This window comes from Symphalangus syndactylus, chromosome 7 (genome assembly GCF_028878055.3).
Source record: "Symphalangus syndactylus isolate Jambi chromosome 7, NHGRI_mSymSyn1-v2.1_pri, whole genome shotgun sequence".
NCBI classification, from domain to species: domain Eukaryota; kingdom Metazoa; phylum Chordata; class Mammalia; order Primates; family Hylobatidae; genus Symphalangus; species Symphalangus syndactylus.
In genome coordinates this window covers 119,554,417-119,574,053 of record NC_072429.2, presented here as the reverse complement: position 1 = coordinate 119,574,053, position 19,637 = coordinate 119,554,417, and the positions used below count along the sequence as shown (strand labels likewise).

At 40.1% G+C, this 19,637-nt stretch overlaps 2 protein-coding genes across 3 annotated transcripts in view; one reads left to right on the top strand and one right to left on the bottom strand.

Annotated features, from left to right (window-relative positions):
- Positions 1 to 19,637, top strand: part of SNTB1 (syntrophin beta 1) — a 285,077-nt gene that overhangs the window by 21,442 nt on the left and 243,998 nt on the right. The gene's annotated exons all lie outside the window — the stretch shown is intronic.
- On the bottom strand, positions 14,768 to 16,524 carry LOC129486761 (14-3-3 protein theta-like). Its single transcript, XM_055287141.2, is given in 1 exon segment — positions 14,768 to 16,524. A coding segment is annotated over 1 exon segment (729 nt). The 3' UTR covers positions 14,768 to 15,795.

The window sequence follows — 19,637 nt, the reverse complement described above, 5'->3', positions numbered from 1 at the left end:
TCCATTTGTTTGTATCATGTATGATTTCTTTCTGTAGTGTTTTGTAGTTCTCCTGGTAGACATCTTTTGCCTCCTTGGTTAAGTAAATTCCTAAGTATTTTATTTTATTTTATTTTATTTTTTGCTATTGTAAAAGGAATTATGTTCTTGGTTTTATTCTCATCTTGGTTGTTGTTGGTGTATAGCAGTGCTGCTGATTTGTATACACTGATTTGGTAATCTGAGACTTTACTGAATTAATTTATCAGATCTAGGAATCTCTCGGAAGAGTCATTAGGGATTTCTACTTATAAGATTATGTAATTGACAAACAGAAAATTTGACTTCGTCTTTTCCAATTTGGATGCCCTTTATTTCTTTCTCTTGCCTGATTGCTCTGTCTAGGATTTCCAGTACTATGTTGAATATGAGTGGTGAAAGTGGGCATCCTTGTCTTGTTCCAGTTCTTAGGGGCAATGCTTTCAATTTTTTCCATTCAGTATGATGTTGACTATGGATTTGTCATATATGGATTTTATTATTTGAGGTATATTCCTTGTATGTCTAGTTTTTTGATGGTTTGTATCATAAAAGGATGCTGGATTTTATTGAATGTTTTTTCTGTGTCTATGGAAATGTTCATAAGGCTTTTGTTTTTAATTGTTTTGGTGATAAATCCCATTTATTGACTTTCATATGTTGAAACAGGCTCCATCCCTGGGATAAAACCCACCTGATCATGGTGGATTACTTTTTTTGATGTGCTGTTGGATTTGGTTGGCTAGAATTTTGTAGAGGATTTTTGTATCTATATTCATCAAATACATTGGTCTGTAGCTTTCTCTTTTTTTGTTATATTCTTTCCTGGCTTTGATATCAGGGTAAGACTGGCTTCGTAGAATGAGTTAGGAAGGATTCTCTCCTTCTCAGTCTTTGGAATAGTTTCAGTATAATTGATACCAATTCTCCTTTGAATGTCTGGTAGAATTTGGCTGAGAATCTGTCTGGCCTTGGGCTTTTTTTGTTGGCAGCTTTTTTAAAATTACGTATTCAATCTCCTTGCTTTTTATTGATCTGTTCAGGATGTCTATTTCTTCCTGATTCAAGCAAGGTAGGGGGTTGTATGTTTTCAGGAATTTATCCAATTTCTCTAGATTTTTTTATTTGTGTGCGTAGAGGTGTTCATAGTAGTCCCAAATGATCTTCTGTGTTTCTGTAGTGTCAGTTGTAATGTCTCCATTTTCCCTTCTAATTGAGCTTATTTGAATTTCTTCTCTTCTTGGTAAATCTAGCAAGTGGCTTTTCAATTTCATTAATCTTTTCAAAGAACTAGCTTTTTGTTTCATTGATTTTTTTTCCTTTTGGTTTTAATTTCATTAGATTCTGCTCTAATCCCTTTTATTTCTTTTTACCTGCTAGCTTTGGGTTTGGTTTGTTCTTTTTTTCTACTTCCTTGAGGCATGATATTAGATTATCAATTTTTGATCTTTCAAACTCTTTGATATAGGCATTTTGTGCTATAAACTTTCTTCTTAGCATGCCTTTTGCTGTATCCCAGAGGTTTTGATCATTTGTTTCACCGTGATCATTCGTTTCAGAAAATTCTTAAATTTTCATCTTTATTTCGTTAACACAAAAATCATTCTGGAGCAGATTTGTTTAATCACTATGTATTTGTATGGTTTGAAGGTTACTTTTGGAATTGATTTCTAATTTTATTCTGCTGTGTTCTGAGAAGATACTTGATACTGTTTCAATAATTTAAAATTTATTGAGGCTTGTTTTGTGGCCTATCATATAGTCTATCTCAGATAATGTTTTGTGTGCTGATGAGAAGAATGTGTATTCTGAAGTTCTTGGGTAGTATGTTTTGTAAGGGTCTTTTAGATCCATTTGAGCTAGAGTACAGTTTAAGTCCAGTGTTTCTTTGTTGATTTTCTGCCTCAATGTTCTGTCTAGTGCTGTCAGTGGAGTGTTGAAGTCCCCCACTATTGTTGTGCTGCTGACTACTTCTTTTCATATATCTAATAGTAACTGCTTTATGAATCTGGGAGCTTCAGAGTTAGTTGCTTATATATTTAGAATTGCTAGATCTTCTTGTTAAATTGATCATTTTATCATTATGTAATGACCTTCTTTGTCTTTTCCTTGTGCTGTTTTTGCTTTAACATCTGTTTTATCTGATATAAGAATTGCTACTACTGCTTGATTTTGGTTTCCATTTGCATGAAATATCTTTTTCCACCCCCTTACCTTGGGTCTATGAGTTCCTGACATGATAGTTGTATCTCTTGAAGACAGCAGACATTTGGTTTATGATTTTTAAATCAGTTATGCCAATCTGTATATCTTAATTGGACCATTTAGACCATTTACATTCAACATTAATATGAAGATGTGAATGTGAATGACTGTTCCAGTCATCATGTTAATTGTTACCTAGTGACTTTGTTTTCTTACTTGTCTTATTGTTTTATAAACCCTGTTAATTTTAAGCTTTCAGGAGTATCTATTCCAATGTGTAGCAGCCTTTTGTTTCAAGATTTAGAACTCCTTTTAGCATTTCTTGTAGGGCTGGTCTAGTATTGACAAATTCCCCCAGCATTTGCTCACCTAAGAAAGACTTTATTTCTTCTTCATTTATAAAATTTGGTTTTGCTGGATGCAGAATTCTTGGCTGAGAGTTATTCTTTTTTTTTTTTTTTTTTTTTTTTTTTTTAATTATACTTTAGGGTTTTAGGGTACATGTGCACAATGTGCAGATTTGTTACATATGTATCCATGTGCCATGCTGATTTCCTGAACCCATTAACTCGTCATTTAGCATTAGGTGTATCTCCTAATGCTGTCCCTACCCCCTCCCCCCACCCCACAACAGTCCCCGGAGTGTGATGTTCCCCTTCCTGTGTCCATGAGTTCTCATTGTTCAATTCCCACCTATGAGTGAGAACATGCGGTGTTTGGTTTTTTGTCCTTGCGATAGTTTACTGAGAATGATGTTTTCCAGTTTCATCCATGTCCCGACAAAGGACACGAACTCATCATTTTTTATGGCTGCATAGTATTCCATGGTGTATATGTGCCACATTTTCTTAATCCAGTCTATCGTTGTTGGACATTTGGGTTGGTTCCAACTCTTTGCTATTGTGAATAGTGCCGCAATAAACATACGTGTGCATGTGTCTTTATAGCAGTATGATTTATAGTCCTTTGGGTATATACCCAGTAATGGGATGGCTGGGTCAAATGGTATTTCTAGTTCTAGATCCCTGAGGAATCGCCACACTGACTTCCACAATGGTTGAACTAGTTTACAGTCCCACCAACAGTGTAAAAGTGTTCCTATTTCTCCACATCCTCTCCAGCACCTGTTGTTTCCAGATTTTTTAATGATGGCCATTCTAACTGGTGTGAGATGGTATCTCACTGTGGTTTTGATTTGCATTTCTCTGATGGCCAGTGATGATGAGCATTTCTTCATGTGTTTTTTGGCTGCATAAATGTCTTCTTTTGAGAAGTGTCTGTTCATGTCCTCTGCCCACTTTTTGATGGGGTTGTTTGTTTTTTTCTTGTAAATTTGTTTGAGTTCATTGTAGATTCTGGATATTAGCCCTTTGTCAGATGAGTAGGTTGCAAAAATTTTCTCCCATTCTGTAGGTTGTCTGTTCACTCTGATGATAGTTTCTTTTGCTGTGCAGAAGCTCTTTAGTTTAATGAGATCCCATTTGTCGATTTTGGCTTTTGTTGCCATTGCTTTTGGTGTTTTAGACATGAAGTCCTTGCCCACGCCTATGTCCTGAATGGTATTGCCTAGGTTTTCTTGTAGGATTTTAATGGTTTTAGGTCTAACATATAAGTCTTTAATCCATCTTGAATTAATTTTTGTATAAGGTGTAAGGAAGGGATCCAGTTTCAGCTTTCTACATATGGCTAGCCAGTTTTCCCAGCACCATTTATTAAATAGGGAATCCTTTCCCCATTTCTTGTTTTTGTCAGGTTTGTCAAAGATCAGATAGTTGTAGATATGCGGCATCATTTCTGAGGGCTCTGTTCTGTTCCATTGATCTATGTCTCTGTTGTGGTACCAGTACCATGCTGTTTTGGCTACTGTAGCCTTGTAGTATAGTTTAAAGTCAGGTAGCGTGATGCCTCCAGCTTTGTTCTTTTGGCTTAGGATTGACTTGGCGATGCGGGCTCTTTTTTGGTTCCATATGAACTTTAAAGTAGTTTTTTCCAATTCTGTGAAGAAAGTCATTGGTAGCTTGATGGGGATGGCATTGAATCTATAAATTACCTTGGGCAGTATGGCCATTTTCACAATATTGATTCTTCCAACCCATGAGCATGGAATGTTCTTCCATTTGTTTGTATCCTCTTTTATTTCATTGAGCAGTGGTTTGTAGTTCTCCTTGAAGAGGTCCTTCACATCCCTTGTAAGTTGGATTCCTAGGTATTTTATTCTCTTTGAAGCAATTGTGAATGGGAGTTCACTCATGATTTGGCTCTCTGTTTGTCTGTTATTGGTGTACAAGAATGCTTGTGATTTTTGTACATTAATTTTGTATCCTGAGACTTTGCTGAAGTTGCTAATCAGCTTAAGGAGATTTTGGGCTGAGACAATGGGGTTTTCTAGATATACAATCATATCATCTGCAAACAGGGACAATTTGACTTCCTCTTTTCCTAATTGAATACCCTTTATTTCCTTCTCCTGCCTGATTGCTCTGGCCAGAACTTCCAGCACTATGTTGAATAGGAGTGGTGAGAGAGGGCATCCCTGCCTTGTGCCAGTTTTCAGAGGGAATGCTTCCAGTTTTTGCCCATTCAGTATGATATTGGCTGTGGGTTTGTCGTAGATAGCTCTTATTATTTTGAGATACGTCCCATCAATACCTAATTTATTGAGAGTTTTTAGCATGAAGGATTGTTGAATTTTGTCAAAGGCCTTTTCTGCATCTATTGAGATAATCATGTGGTTTTTGTCTTTGGTTCTGTTTATATGCTGGATTACATTTATTGATTTGCGTATGTTGAACCAGCCTTGCATCCCAGGGATGAAGCCCACTTGATCATGGTGGATAAGCTTTTTGATGTGCTGCTGGATTCGGTTTGCCAGTATTTTATTGAGGATTTTTGCATCAATGTTCATCAAGGATATTGGTCTGAAATTCTCTTTTTTGGTTATGTCTCTGCCAGGTTTTGGTATCAGGACGATGCTGGCTTCGTAAAATGTGTTAGGGAGGATTCCCTCTTTTTCTATCGATTGGAATAGTTTCAGAAGGAATGGTACCAGTTCCTCCTTGTACCTCTGGTAGAATTCGGCTGTGAATCCATCAGGTCCTGGACTCTTTTTGGTTGGTAAGCTATTGATTATTGCCACAATTTCAGAACCTGTTATTGGTCTATTCAGAGATTCAACTTCTTCCTGGTTTAGTCTTGGGAGGGTGTATTTGTCAAGGAATTTATCCATTTCTTCTAGATTTTCTAGTTTATTTGCATAGAGGTGTTTGTAGTATTCTCTGATGGTAGATTGTGTTTCTGTGGGATCGGTGGTGATATCCCCTTTTTCGTTTTTTATTGATTCTATTTGATTCTTCTCTCTTTTCTTCTTTATTAGTCTTGCTAGCGGTCTATCAATTTTGTTGATCTTTTCAAAAAACCAGCTCCTGGATTCATTAATTTTTTGAAGGGTTTTTTGTGTCTCTATTTCCTTCAGTTCTGCTCTGATTTTAGTTATTTCTAGCCTTCTGCTAGCTTCTGAATGTGTTTGCTCTTGCTTTTCTAGTTCTTTTAATTGTGATGTTAGGGTGTCCATTTTGGATCTTTCCTGCTTTCTCTTGTGGGCATTTAGTGCTATAAATTTCCCTCTACACACTGCTTTGAACGTGTCCCAGAGATTCTGGTATGTTGTGTCTTTGTTCTCATTGGTTTCAAAGAACATCTTTATTTCTGCCTTCATTTCATTATGAACCCAATAGTCATTCAGGAGCAGGTTGTTCAGTTTCCATGTAGTTGAGCGGTTTTGAGTGAGTTTCTTAATCCTGAGTTCTAGTTTGATTGCACTGTGGTCTGAGAGACAGTTTGTTATAATTTCTGTTCTTTTACATTTGCTGAGGAGAGCTTTACTTCCAACTATGTGGTCAATTTTGGAATAGGTGTGGTGTAGTGCTGAAAAAAATGTATATTCTGTTGACTTGGGGTGGAGAGTTCTGTAGATGTCTATTAGGTCCACTTTATGTAGAGCTGAGTTCAATTCCTGGATATCCTTGTTAACTTTCTGTCTCGTTGATCTGTCTAATGCTGACAGTGGGGTGTTAAAATCTCCCATTATTATTGTATGGGAGTTTAAGTCCCTTTGTAGGTCACTGAGGACTTGCTTTATGAATCTGGGTGCTCCTGTGTTGGGTGCATATATATTTAGGATAGTTAGCTCTTCTTGTTGAATTGATCCCTTTACCATTATGTAATGGCCTTCTTTGTCTCTTTTGATCTTTGTTGGTTTAAAGTCTATTTTATCAGAGACTAGGATTGCAACCCCTGCCTTTTTTTGTTTTCCAGTTGCTTGATAGATCTTCCTCCATCCCTTTATTTTGAGTCTATGTGTGTCTCTGCACGTGAGATGGGTTTCCTGAATACAGCACACTGATGGGTCCTGACTCCTTATCCACTTTGCCAGTCTGTGTCTTTTGATTGGAGCATTTAGCCCATTTACATTTAACGTTAATATTGTTATGTGTGAATCTGATCCTGTCATTATGATGTTAGTTGGTTATTTTGCTCATTAGATGCTATAGTTTCTTCCTAGCCTTGATGGTCTTTACAGTTTGGCATGTTTTTGCAGTGGCTGGTACCGGTTGTTCCTTTCCATGTTTAGTGCTTCCTTCAGGAGCTCTTTTAGGGCAGGCCTGGTGGTGACAAAATCACTCAGCGTTTGCTTGTCTGTAAAGTGTTTTATTTCTCCTTCACTTATGAAGCTTAGTTTGGCGGGATAGAAAATTCTGGGTTGAAAATTCTTTTCTTTAAGAATGTTGAATATCGGCCCCCACTCTCTTCTGGCTTGTAGAGTTTCTGCTGAGAGATCAGCTGTTAGTCTGATGGGCTTCCCTTTGTGGGTAACCCGACCTTTCTCTCTGGCTGCCCTTAACATTTTTTCCTTCATTTCAACTTTGGTGAATCTGACAATTATGTGTCTTGGAGTTGCCCTTCTCGAGGAGTATCTTTGTGGCATTCTCTGTATTTCCTGAATCTGAATGCTGGCCTGCCTTGCTAGATTGGGGAAGTTCTCCTGGATAATATCTTGCAGAGTGTTTTCCAACTTGGTTCCATTCTCCCCATCATTTTCAGGTACACCAATCAGACGTAGGTTTGGTCTTTTCACATAGTCCCAAATTTCTTGGAGGCTTTGTTCATTTCTTTTTATTCTTTTTTCTCTAAACTTTCCTTCTGTCTTCATTTCATTCATTTCATCTTCCATCAGCGATACCCTTTCTTCCAGTTGATCGCATCTGCTACTGAGGCTTCTGCAATCTTCGCGTAGTTCTCGAAACTTGGCTTTCAGCTCCATCAGCTCCTTGAAGCCCTTCTCTCCATTGGTTATTCTAGTTATCCATTCTTCTAATTTTTTTTCAAAGTTTTTTTTTTTTTTTTTTTTTTTTTTGAGACGGAGTCTTGCTCTGTCGCCCAGGCTGGAGTGCAGTGGCGCAATCTCGGCTCACTTCAAGCTCCGCCTCCCGGGTTCACGCCATTCTCCTGCCTCAGCCTCTCCGAGTAGCTGGGACTACAGGCTCCCGCCACCACGCCCGGCTAATTTTTTGTATTTTTTTAGTAGAGACGGGGTTTCACCATGGTCTCGATCTCCTGACCTCGTGATCCGCCCACCTTGGCCTCCCAAAGTGCTGGGATTACAAGCGTGAGCCACCACGCCCGGCCTTTTTTCAAAGTTTTTAACTTCTTTGCTATTGTATTGAATTTCCTCTCGTAGCTCAGAGTAGTTTGATCGTCTGAAGCCTTCTTCTCTCAACTCATCAAAGTCATCCTCCATCCAGCTTTGTTCCGTTGCTGGTGAGGAACTGCGTTCCTTTGGAGGAGGAGAGGTGCTCTGTTTTTTAGAGTTTCCAGTTTTTTTGGTCTGTTTTTTCCCCATCTTTGTGGTTTTATCTACTTTTTGTCTTTGATGATGGTGATGTACAGATGGATTTTTGGTGTGGATGTCCTTTCTGTTTGTTAGTTTTCCTTCTACCAGACAGGACCCTCAGCTGCAGGTCTGTTGGAGTTTACTAGAGGTCCACTCCAGACCCTGTTTGGCTGGGTGTCAGCAGCGGTGGCTGCAGAACAGCGGATTTTCGTGAGACCACAAATTCAGCTGTCTGATAGTTCCTCTGAAAGTTTTGTCTCAGAGGAGTACCCGGTTGAATGAGGTGTCAGTCTGTCCCTACTTGGGGGGTGCCTCCCAGTTAGGCTGCTCAGGGGTGAGGGACCCACTTTAGGAGGCAGTCTGTCCGTTCTCAGATCTCCAGCTGCGTGCTGGGAGAGCCACTACTCTCTTCAAAGCTGTCAGTCAGACAGGGACATTTAAGTCTGTGGAGGTTCTTGCTGGGTGTTTGTTTGTCTGTGTCCTGCCCCCAGAGGTGGAGCCTACAGAGGCAGGCAGGCCTCCTTGAGCTGTGTTGGGCTCCACCCAGTTCGAGCTTCCTGGCTGCTTTGTTTATCTAGTCAAGCCTGGGCAATGGCGGGCGCCCCTCCCCCAGCCTCGCTGCCGCCTTGCAGCTTGATCTCAGACTGCTGTGCTAGCAATCAGCGAGACTCCGTGGGCTTAGGACCCTCCGAGCCAGGTGCGGGACACAATCTCCTAGTGTGCCGTTTTCCAGGCCCGTTGGAAAAGCGCAGTATTAGGATGGGACTCACCCGATATTCCAGGTGCCGTCTGTTTCCCCTTTCTTTGACTAGGAAAGGGAACTCCCTGACCCCTTGTGCTTCCCGAGTGAGGCAATGCCTTGCCCTGCTTCGGCTCGCGCACAGTGCGCTTCACCGACTGTCCTGCACCCACTGTTAGGCACTCCCTAGTGAGATGAACCCAGTACCTCAAGCAGAAATGCAGAAATCACCAGTCTTCTGTGTCGCTGGGGCTGGGAGCTGGAGACTGGAGCTGTTCCTATTCCGCCATCTTGGCTCCACCCTGGCTGACAGTTATTCTATTTAAGGAGACTAAAGATAGGACCCCAATCCCTTCTAGATGTCAGGTTTCTACTCAGAAGTCTCCTGTTAGTCTGATAGATTTTCCTTTACAGGTTACCTGATGCTTTTGTCTGTTGTTAGAATTCTTTCTTTTTAGCCTGATAACTATATGTATTGATGATTTTCTTTGTACAATTAATCTTCCAGGAATTATTTGATCATCTTTTATTTGGATGTCTAAGTCTCTAGCAAGGCCAGGGAAGCGTTCCTTCATCATTCCCTCAAATAGGTTTCCCAAACTTTTTGCTTTTTCTTCTCCTCAGGAACACCTATGATTCATAGGTTTGGCCATTTTACATAATCCCATATTTCTTAGAGACTTTATTCATTTCTTTTAGTTTTTTTGTCATTTTTATCTAATTTGGTTAATTCAAAAGCCTTGTCCTCAGGCTCTGAAATTCTTCTACTTGATCTAGTCTATTGTTAAAGCTTTCTTCTGCATTTTATAGTTACCTAAATATGTCTTTCATTTCCAGTAATTCTGATGGTTTTTCTTTAAAATATGTATCTCTTTAGAAAATTTTTGTTATATTATGGGTTTTTTTTACCTTTCTCCTGTATCTCCATTAGTGACTTAATAATCAACCTTTTGAATTTTTATCTAGTTATTTCAAAGATTGCATTTGGGTTTGGATCCACTGCTGTAGAGTTAGTGTACTCTTCTGGGGATATTAGAGAATGCTGTTTTATTTTCATATTGCCTGAATTATTTTTCCCATTTTTTCTTTTTTAGGTAGACTATTTCATCTAATTATTTTAAAATTTATTTTTGATTCAACTTTTTTTTTTTAATTTTTCTTCTCTTGAGGATGTGAATTTAATGTTTATAGGTTATTGTCACCTAGCTTCAGCTCTGGGTATTTTCCATGGTGAATACTCTGTATGAGTTTCTTGTTTATAGAGAATCCTTGTGTAATGGCTTTCTCAGATGCTGTTTGTAAAAGTGATGTGTTAGATATGTGAGCAGGTTCACTGTCTCCTGTTGGGCTGGAATGGCAGAGGTCTCATGAAGCTTATCTTATTCCCCAGCGGTATGCATTTAAAAAATGTTTTTTCCCTAGTACTTTCTTCATTGGGTTAAACAGTTTAGGCTTCAGGCGAGTGGGAGATGGCTGTGGGTAAAATCTGGCTGTGGCTAAAGTGGGTAGACAAACACGTTACCCTAACAGTGTGCCAAGGTCCCAGACTTGACAGAGGTAGGTGGGGAAGCTTTCTGTGAAATGCACTGAATTATTTCAGGGGGAAAGGAAGGAGCCACCACAGCCTCCATTGCAAGCCAGCAGGAAAGCAATCCTCCTTCCAGTCACACTCTTGACCTGGTATTCTGGCTATTCAGATCAGACCAGTACCTCTTTTTATCTGTAGGAATGCTGATGTTCTATGTAGGGAGGAATTGTGACTCTACCTCTCATGCAAGCCTGAACCTGGAGGGTACTCCTACAGGGATGCAGTCACCCTGAAGTGTTCCAGAAAGGCTGTCTACAGATGTACCCATGCTGAACTCCTGTGGTAAAAGCCCCAGCTGTATCTGCAGTGGTGGGCAAGGGGGAGAAGTCCCTTCTCTAAGACCCTTCATGAGCACCAGGGCTGCCTGACAGTTGGGCTAGAGCGCCAGACTTTTCTCACTGAACCTAGCACTGCACCTGTACCTCTGCTGAAACAGACTTCCCACAAGTAGAAAGTACAGGGATGCAAGGCCTGCAGCCTGATTTCTTTTGCCTCACAGCATGCTCCCTTAATGTGGTGCATGCCTTCTTCCCTAGGAGTAACAATCCCTGAGGGCAAGACTACTGGAAATCCCTCTGCTCCTCTTAGTCTAGCCACCCAGTGGGGCTTCCACACCCCAGACTGTTGCTCGGGAATATCTGCAGACGGCTCAGTGGTGTAACCTGTCCTCTAGTCTCCCAGCAGCAGGTACTGCATCAGCTCTGATGGGAGTAGGAGGGAAGTCACGTAGATTGTGTGATATTTCCTTGGTTATAAATAGCCTTAGTGTGTTGGCTTTCTCAAATTTCTCAAATGCCAGCTGTAGTAGTAATGTACTGGGCACATGGACAGACTCAAGATCTCCTGGTTAGCCAGTGTAATGCAGGCAATGGCAACAGCTGAGGTTGTGCAAGTATTTCCTTCCTAAGTGCTGTGTTATTGTGCCTGCAGATGTTGTAATGGGCTGGGATGGCTGGCTTCCAGCCAGGAGGTGATGCTTGCAAAAGAGGGCCAGCTGTGGTAGTAACAGTGGGATTTGTGTTTGCCTTGTGTTTCCCAGAGTAGGTACTCTGTGGTCTCAGGCAGTGGGCGGGGCCATGGAGCACCCAATATTCCCTGTTAATTGTGTTTCACTACCAGGGTGGGTGGAGGGGCAAAGCCACATGGGGGCCAGGTCAGGCAAGTCCATGCACTGGCTTCTCATGTGCGGGCTCAAGCAGCAACCCCAATGGGGATCAGAGGGCAGTTCTCTGGCTGCTGCAGTAATGTTCCAGTGAGGAGCACAGCTGCCTCCACTGCACAAAATGATCTGCGTGGGGATCGGGGAGTAGCAGGTGGCAGTAAGCTGCACTCAGCTCCCACATATTTGGCAAGGGAGGTCTGACACCCACAGTGTTCTGCTAGCAGCAGCTAGCTGGGTTCCAGGCAGCCTGTACTCAGAACCCAAAACTGCCCCGGGCCATAACCCTTCTTGACTGAGACAGAAATCATGGTTTTCAGGCCATACCCCTCCTGGTCCAGCCAGGAACCAGAAATGCCCAAATCCTGTGCCCATGGCTGTAGCACACTTCCTGCTCTCTCAATGGTTCTGGTCACAAGGGTTCATTCCTACTCAAGATTATATCATGGATCTCAGCTGGGGGTTTCTCTAAACCTGTGACCACTGCCTGAATTAGCTGGCAGACTTCTGCAAGGTCCCCTGTGAGGTGGAATAAAGAATGGTTTCCCTCCATCCCTGCCGGAGTCTGAGGGTGCACTCAGATGACATCCTGATGCCACTCCTTCTCATATATTCCCCAGCACTCACTAAATCAGCTCCAGCACTTAGTAGGGTTGAGGTCTTCTCCCTTGTCCTGGACTCCCCAGTGTGGGGTTGCGTCACAGAGGCAGTCTCTCCCCTCCTTAAACTCTGCAGACTCAGTTTTTCTCCTGGTTCACAGTGTGGGCTGCTGCCCACTGCTTCTTTCCAAGAGTCTGCAGTTTCTTTCTGTTTTCCTTTTAAATTCCTGTGTTGCTTCTTGGAAAACTGTTTACAGCATGAATCTCAATACACTATTTTGTCTTTTCAAGTGGAAGAGGCATGCTTACAATGCCACCAATCCACCATCTTGGAAAGAAAAAGCTACCATTGCCATTTTTAACATCATTTTTCCACAGCATTCCACACCAAGAATATTCCAATTCCAAATTCTGGAGAGAGAAGGGATCTGATTAGTGTGGCTTGGGTCAGGTGTCTCTCCTTTGTCCGGACAACTGTGTCCAGGAAATCAGGCCATGTGGCTAGATGCCCACTCAGCCAGGACTCTGAGCACACTTTCTGAGAAGTGCCTCATGGTTATGACCTGCTACATCATGGAGTAGCTTATGAAATGTGATTTAGTGAGATATTATAGGAGATCTAGTATAGTCATCCCTCTGTATCTGAGGTGGATTGGTTCCAGGACTCCCTTGGATACTGTAATCATTGGATACTCAAATCCCTTTAAAAAAATGGTGCAGGCTGGGCGCAGTACCTCACACCTATAATCCCAACACTTTGGGAGGCCGAGGCAGGTGGATCATTTGACGTCAGGAGTTCAAAACCAGCCTGGCCAACATGGTGAAACCTCGTCTCTACTAAAAATATAAAAATTAGCTGGGCGTGATGGTGGGTGCCTGTAATCCCAGCTATTTGGGAAGCTGAGGCAGGAGAATTGCTTGAACCCAGGAAGTGGAGGTTGCAGTGAGCAGAAATCGTGCCATTGCACTGCAGCCTGGGCAACAGAGCAAGACTCTGTCTCAAAAAAAAAAAAAACTGGAGTATTTGCATATAACCTACACACATTTTCCCATATACTTTAAATAATTTCTAGATTACTTATAATACCTAATACAATCTAAATGCTGTGTAAATTGTTGTTATACTGTATTATTATTTACTTGCATTATTTAAAAATAATTTTATTGGTAAAAAATTTTTGTTTTATCTATTTTGAATATTTTCCATCTGCGGTTGGTTGAATCCTCGGATGCAGAACCTACAGGTAGGAAGGACCAACTGGATCTGGAGGGGGCAGTAGGGAACAAAGAGTTTACTGATTGTTCTTCTTTGCCCTTGAAGTTGGACAGAGATTGAGGCAGCAGTGTCTAGAATTGGAAAGGACTAAAAGGGGTTACAAAGTGGTATTTTCAGGGGAAAGCCAGGACTCTATCAGGGCAAGTTGGAGGAGGAGGAGGGAGAATTTGAAAAAAGATGAAAAATAAGGAGAAATGTTTTTTTCCATAAGAAAACATTTCAAATTATTTTAGGTTTTGGTTAGGGGTATTGACATTATTGTTTTTCATCTCATGATTAAGTATGCATTTATTGAATGCACATGTGTATTCAGTACAATATTCAATGTGTATTCTACATGTATAACATTACTTTCATTTTAAACAATGCATTCCAAGTCCAAGCAGCAATATTATAAATTTTAAAAAAGCAACCTACATTTAGATTGAGATTTTCCCATGATTGTTGAATGATTCAGTAAAAGTGGGTGAGTAGGTGAAATGAGTTAGTGAAAACCAACCAACTGAGAGTGAGAAGTAGGTGTATTTGGAAAATATCAGTGATATATAATTTATATAATTTAATTCCATGAGAAATACTTGCTATTCTGTTAGATTGCTAGCAGAACTTGTGTTCAAAATTAACCAGAATAGTTAAGCCAAGTTAGATAAACATATTTGCAGAAGCTTTTTAGGTTAGGATACAATTGCATATTATAGACCAACTATCGATTAGACACACTCATCAAGAGAAACTTTTTCTCTCTTAAACTTCCTGTGAAGAGATATATTCTTAGTATAAAGACCAGTGCATGAAGAGTTGACTGGAAATCAAAGAGAAACTTGTTATCCTTGTTTTTCTTTCTGAGTGAAAAAGCAAAAGGTAAATATCATGGTCAAATGGAAAAGTAAATTGGATTTTAAGTTTTCATGTGTGTTTTCCCAGTTTGAGGTGCTCAGATTTCATTTAGTGGTTCAGTTATAATTGACAAGACCTTTTAAAACGTGACATATCCTCTTGAGGGTTGAACTTTTTCGTGTATCTGTTAGGTGAATGCTTTTACATTATTGGATGGTAACTCTGTTATATAACATTTGTTACATTTATAATATAACATTTTACATATATATGTGTGTGTGTGTAGGTATGTATGTATACATATCTATGCATAATTTAAATCATTATTACATTCTAGGAGATAATGTTGTTTCTGTTCTCTATTTTATTTAATAGAGTTTTTAAAAATAGGTAAATGTGCAGGAAATCTCTAACCAATAAATGTTGTATTTCAATTGATTTTAACTTTTAAAAAACTTTTTTTAATGGTTTATAAAATGTACTTTTATTTTATGTTACTCTGCTGTTACATAGGGCATAACATTTTCACAAGGCTTTTTTGGGACTACAGTCAATGATTAGCAACACACAATAGTGGTCCAACTCTCTAAATAACAATCGCTAGACAAACTGGACACCCTCTCACATGTGCACAAATCTGCATGGAAAAGTACTAAAGTTTTAGACTTGGACTTGTGTACTTTAATTTATTTCCCCTTTCTAGTGTATTAAGAAATGACATGCACTTTAATTTGCCAAAAGCAATGCTTGTATTCTGGCAGCAACATGCTACTTCTATCACATAGTAAAGTGAATACCAGAACTACAAAGGCAGTAGGTGTAAGTGAATTTTTATTGGGAAGGGAGGTTGGCAACTTAAACAGCAGCAAATAAAGAGCGAATAAGGAAACTCCCTGTTGCCACAGATACACAAGACCTCCTTATGTGATACAGGAGCCATTTCAATTTGTGACCCCTAGACAGAGATGGCAAGTGCTTTTCCATTCAATCTAATACTTCCAGATTCCTACTAAAAAGGAATACATTAAGAGCATGGAAAAGTTGCTTATTGAAAGGAAACCCCCGAAGAGTAAGGGAGGGAATGTAGACATTAAGAAGTTAGGTGGAACACTCTTTAAAATGTAATTAACTACATTTTCTTATTTTCACAGTAATACAAAACACAGTCACTTGCAGAACTGGTTCAGATTACTTAAATACCAGATACATTTTTAGTCCTCTACATAAGTGTTTGGGAGTTACTTATGTTTATATGAAATGAAGCTATTAATACTTTTCTACAGCAGTACTGCACACCAGGAAGGCCAAGACAAACACAAATCAAGGAATGAAGTTTTCCCAAAGCTGCAGTGTGAAAAGACTATAAACAGTTGATTCCATACACATGAATGGGTTTCTTTGCTATAGGAAATCCCAGTGGAATAAGGAATGGAGATGTGTAAAAAGGTTTCTTGAAGGAAAGAAGGATGACACCCTGTATGGATTTAGTTTTCAGCCCCTTCTGCCGCATCACATTCTTCTCCTGCACTGTCTGATGTCCAACGTGTTAGGGTGTCTCTAAGCAACTGCATGATGAGGGTGCTGTCTTTGTATGAGTCTTCATTCAGTGTATCAAGTTCAGCAATGGCCTCATCAAAAGCCGTTTTAGCCAGCGTGCAGGCAAGCTCTGGGTTATTAAGAATCTCATAGTAAAATACAGAAAAGTTAAGAGCAAGCCCCAGGCGGATTGGGTGTGTGGGTTGCATCTCTTTCTTGCTTATATCAAATGCCTCTTGGTAAGCTCCTTGGGAATTATCTATCATTTGTTTTCGATCATCACCACATGAAACTTCAGCAAGGTACCGGAAGTAGTCACCCTTCATTTTCAGATAGAAGACCTTACTCTCTGAATTAGTTGCATTGGCTATTAAATATTTATCTAACAATTCCAGGACCGTGGTGCAGATGGATCTCAGCTCGGACTCCACTTTCTCCCGATAGTCCTTAATCAGCTGCAACTTCTTGTCGGAGGTGTCGGTCTTCTGCTCGATGCTAGAGATGACCCTCCAGGCGGACCTGCGGCCCCCGACCACGTTCTTGTAGGCCACGGAGAGCAGGTTGCGCTCCTAGTTGGACAGCTCAGCACCCTGCTCGGTCACTGTCTTCATGCAGGTGGCCATGTCATCGTAGCGCTCGGCCAGCTTGGCCTTCTGGATCAGCTCAGTCTTCTCCATGGCGGGCGTGGGGCCGGGGCCCCAAAATACTTTTTTTAAAAAAGAGTTTTTTTAAAAAAAGAAACTCTAAATGTTCGAGGGAAGGCTTCAAGGATTTTGTTTTCTCCTGGTTTCATGGGTTGAATTGTGTCTCCTCAAAATTCATATATTGAAATCTTAACCCCCAGTATCTCAAAAGGTGACTGCATTTGAAAATAAGATTGTTGCAAATATAATTAGCTAAAATGAGGTTATATTGGAGTAGAATTAGCCCCTAGTCCAATATCACTGGTATTCTTATAAAAAGGAGAAATTTGAACACACAGACATGCATGGAGGGAAGACCATGTAAAGAGACACAGCAAGAAGGTGGTCTACCAGCAAGCCATGGAGAGAAGCCCAGGATAGTTTCTTCTCTCACAGCCCCTTAGAGGGAACCAACCCTGCTCACACCGTGGTTTTGGACTTCTTGTCTCCAGAATAATGAGACAGCAAAATTCCATTGTTTAAGCCACTTGGCTTGTGATACTTTGTTATGACAGCCCTAGCAAACTAATACACCTGGCTATATGTCAGTAGTGGCTGCCACACAGAATGATATGGTCTCTCCCATACTAGAGACAGACTTTATGTTAGAAATTCCAACTCCATGCCCCAGCTCCTAGGACTTTCCTTGTTCTTCTCTTTAACATTAGACATTTCTAATGTCTACTAAGGTTGAGCTGTGATATAATTTTCCAGGAGGACCTATAGAATCATCTGAAAATTCCTGAATAAGAATGAGTCCATTGTCTGTTTTGTGAAATTCATAAAAAGAGGTAGGTTGGCCACACACGTATAATACACAGACCTAGTAGGAATGCTGGGCTCTTGCTTTGACTCTATGCTCCATGGCCTTGGGTCACCTACTTAACTTATCTGAGTCTCAGTCTTTTTATTTGTAAGATAGAAGTTAGTCTTTTTGTGACTTTGTAAGTCTAAATTCAAATATCTTTATTACATAAGCCAAAGTAAGTGAATATGTAGTAATAACACTTAATAGTTTTCTTGGTTCTTTTTCTCACCATTTTCATACATTATCCAAGTGAAAAATACCTTTGGTTAAAAAAAAAGTGGCAAAGTACAGAATGTCTTATAATGCAAAGCACAGTGTCTGCTTCAGCCGTCCCCATCCTCCTCAATGCCTAGCTTACTTCCCAGAGGAAACCACTTTTAACAGTTTCCATATTTAGCTGTTTTAGTGGTTACCACCCTAACTTTAAAAATATGCTTATGCTACATTTCCTTGATGATCAACTCTAGACATTATCTCTTTGCTCCCCACCACTTACTACTAGAATCACTGATTCAGCAGACATTCCCGATAGCCTGTAGGTCCACAGACCTCTTTTGGAGTCTCATTCTCTATGGATCTAATTTGAGCAAAGAGCTTTTGCTTCACTCTAAGGAAACCAGAGATTAGATGATCACGGGGCATAGCACAGGATGAGAAGGTGTTTGGCTTAATTACTCAAGGTCAAATTGGGCCTGAGTTGTAATGAGTTTACTCTTACATTTTTCTGTCTGACCACATTTATTTTAAATAAAATTAAAACAAAAGGTGAACTTAAAATATTGTATGTTACTTTTATAAAAAGGGAAATTATCTACCCTGATAGCTCATTTCTTTAAGAAGTACCACTTATTAAGAGATACTTAACAGGTATGGTGCTTTATTCTTCAATTTTAAACATGAAGTAAACTGCTGTGAAGATGTCAGTTGATCATTTGTGGTGCCAGTTTGATTTGGTTTTGCAGCTTTCCCCTTCCAGAAATTTGCTATTGGCTATCCAAAGAGTAAGACATAAGAGAGAAAACAGAGTTGAAACCATTACTGTTTCTTGGAAACATGGCATTTCTGCAATTCAGATTTTTCTGGAAATGCTATAAAGTAAATGGCTCTGACTTATAATTTAGAAAACCTCATTATCATCCATAATGTCAGGAAAACATATTTTAGAAAAGTTTACATGTTGACCATTTTGGGTTTCTTTGAGCACTGCTCAAAGAATGTGACACATCTGTTGCTCATTTCTAAGTCCCGATTACGTTGAATGACTCACCAAAGTGGAGTCAGAAAACCCTGATGTTAATGGAGTTTCATATTTAGCTACTGTATATGCCATAGTCACAGATAAATATTAAAGCATAGCTTAAGAGGAGATATTCAAGGATATGTCTGCAAATGGGGCAAGCCAATTTGGTGGTGGGGTGAAAAGAAATGTAGAAGGGGTTGTGTTTTCAGCACTTTCTGCTGCATACCAGCCCTCTTTCTAGAAATTCTTTCTTGCCTTGTCGGCTTCATAATAGCACTGTTTCCTGGTTCTCCTGCTCTGACATGGATCTTTTTTTTTTTTTTTTTTAACTAGAACATCATTCCTTATATGTCTTCAATAGGCTTTTAATAAGGTGTCATCCACTGTTACTTTTTTGCAACACATCCATCACTTTTTCATCAGCCCCCACTGGTCTTTACTCAATATAATATGTCCAGAGCCCTACGTGGATATATTATATTGTTTTTTGCAGACAACCCTCAAATCCCTTTCTCTAGCCTTTGCCTCTATCCTGAACTTCAGGCATGTCCACTGGATGTTCCTACATGGACGACCCAGAAATTTCTCAAGTGTGACATACCTCAAACCAAAACTATCATCTTTCACTCTCCTGTCAAACTCCCTTCTAGGTAACAGACTCGTGTTTTATCTATTAACACAAGCCAGAAAACTAACGCTCCGGCTCTGTCCCTGCCTGTCTCTCAGAGTTCATTTTACCCACAGCTTGCAAATTTTTATTCCTTTTTTTATGCCCTCTTCCTTTGTCCTAGTCAGATCTCATCCTGTTTCTAGATTACAGCAATATCATCTATAGTTCAGCTCTCAGTCATCAGCTTCTAACTCTCCACTTTACAATTTTATTTTATTTTATTTCATTTTATTTTGAGATAGAGTCTCACTCTGTTGCCAGGCTGGAATGCAGTGGCACAATCTGGGCTCACTGCAGCCTCCACCTCCTGGGTTCAAGTAATTCTCCTGCCTCAGCCTCCCGAGTAGCTGGGACTACAGGTGCCCACCACCACGCTCAGCTAATTTTTG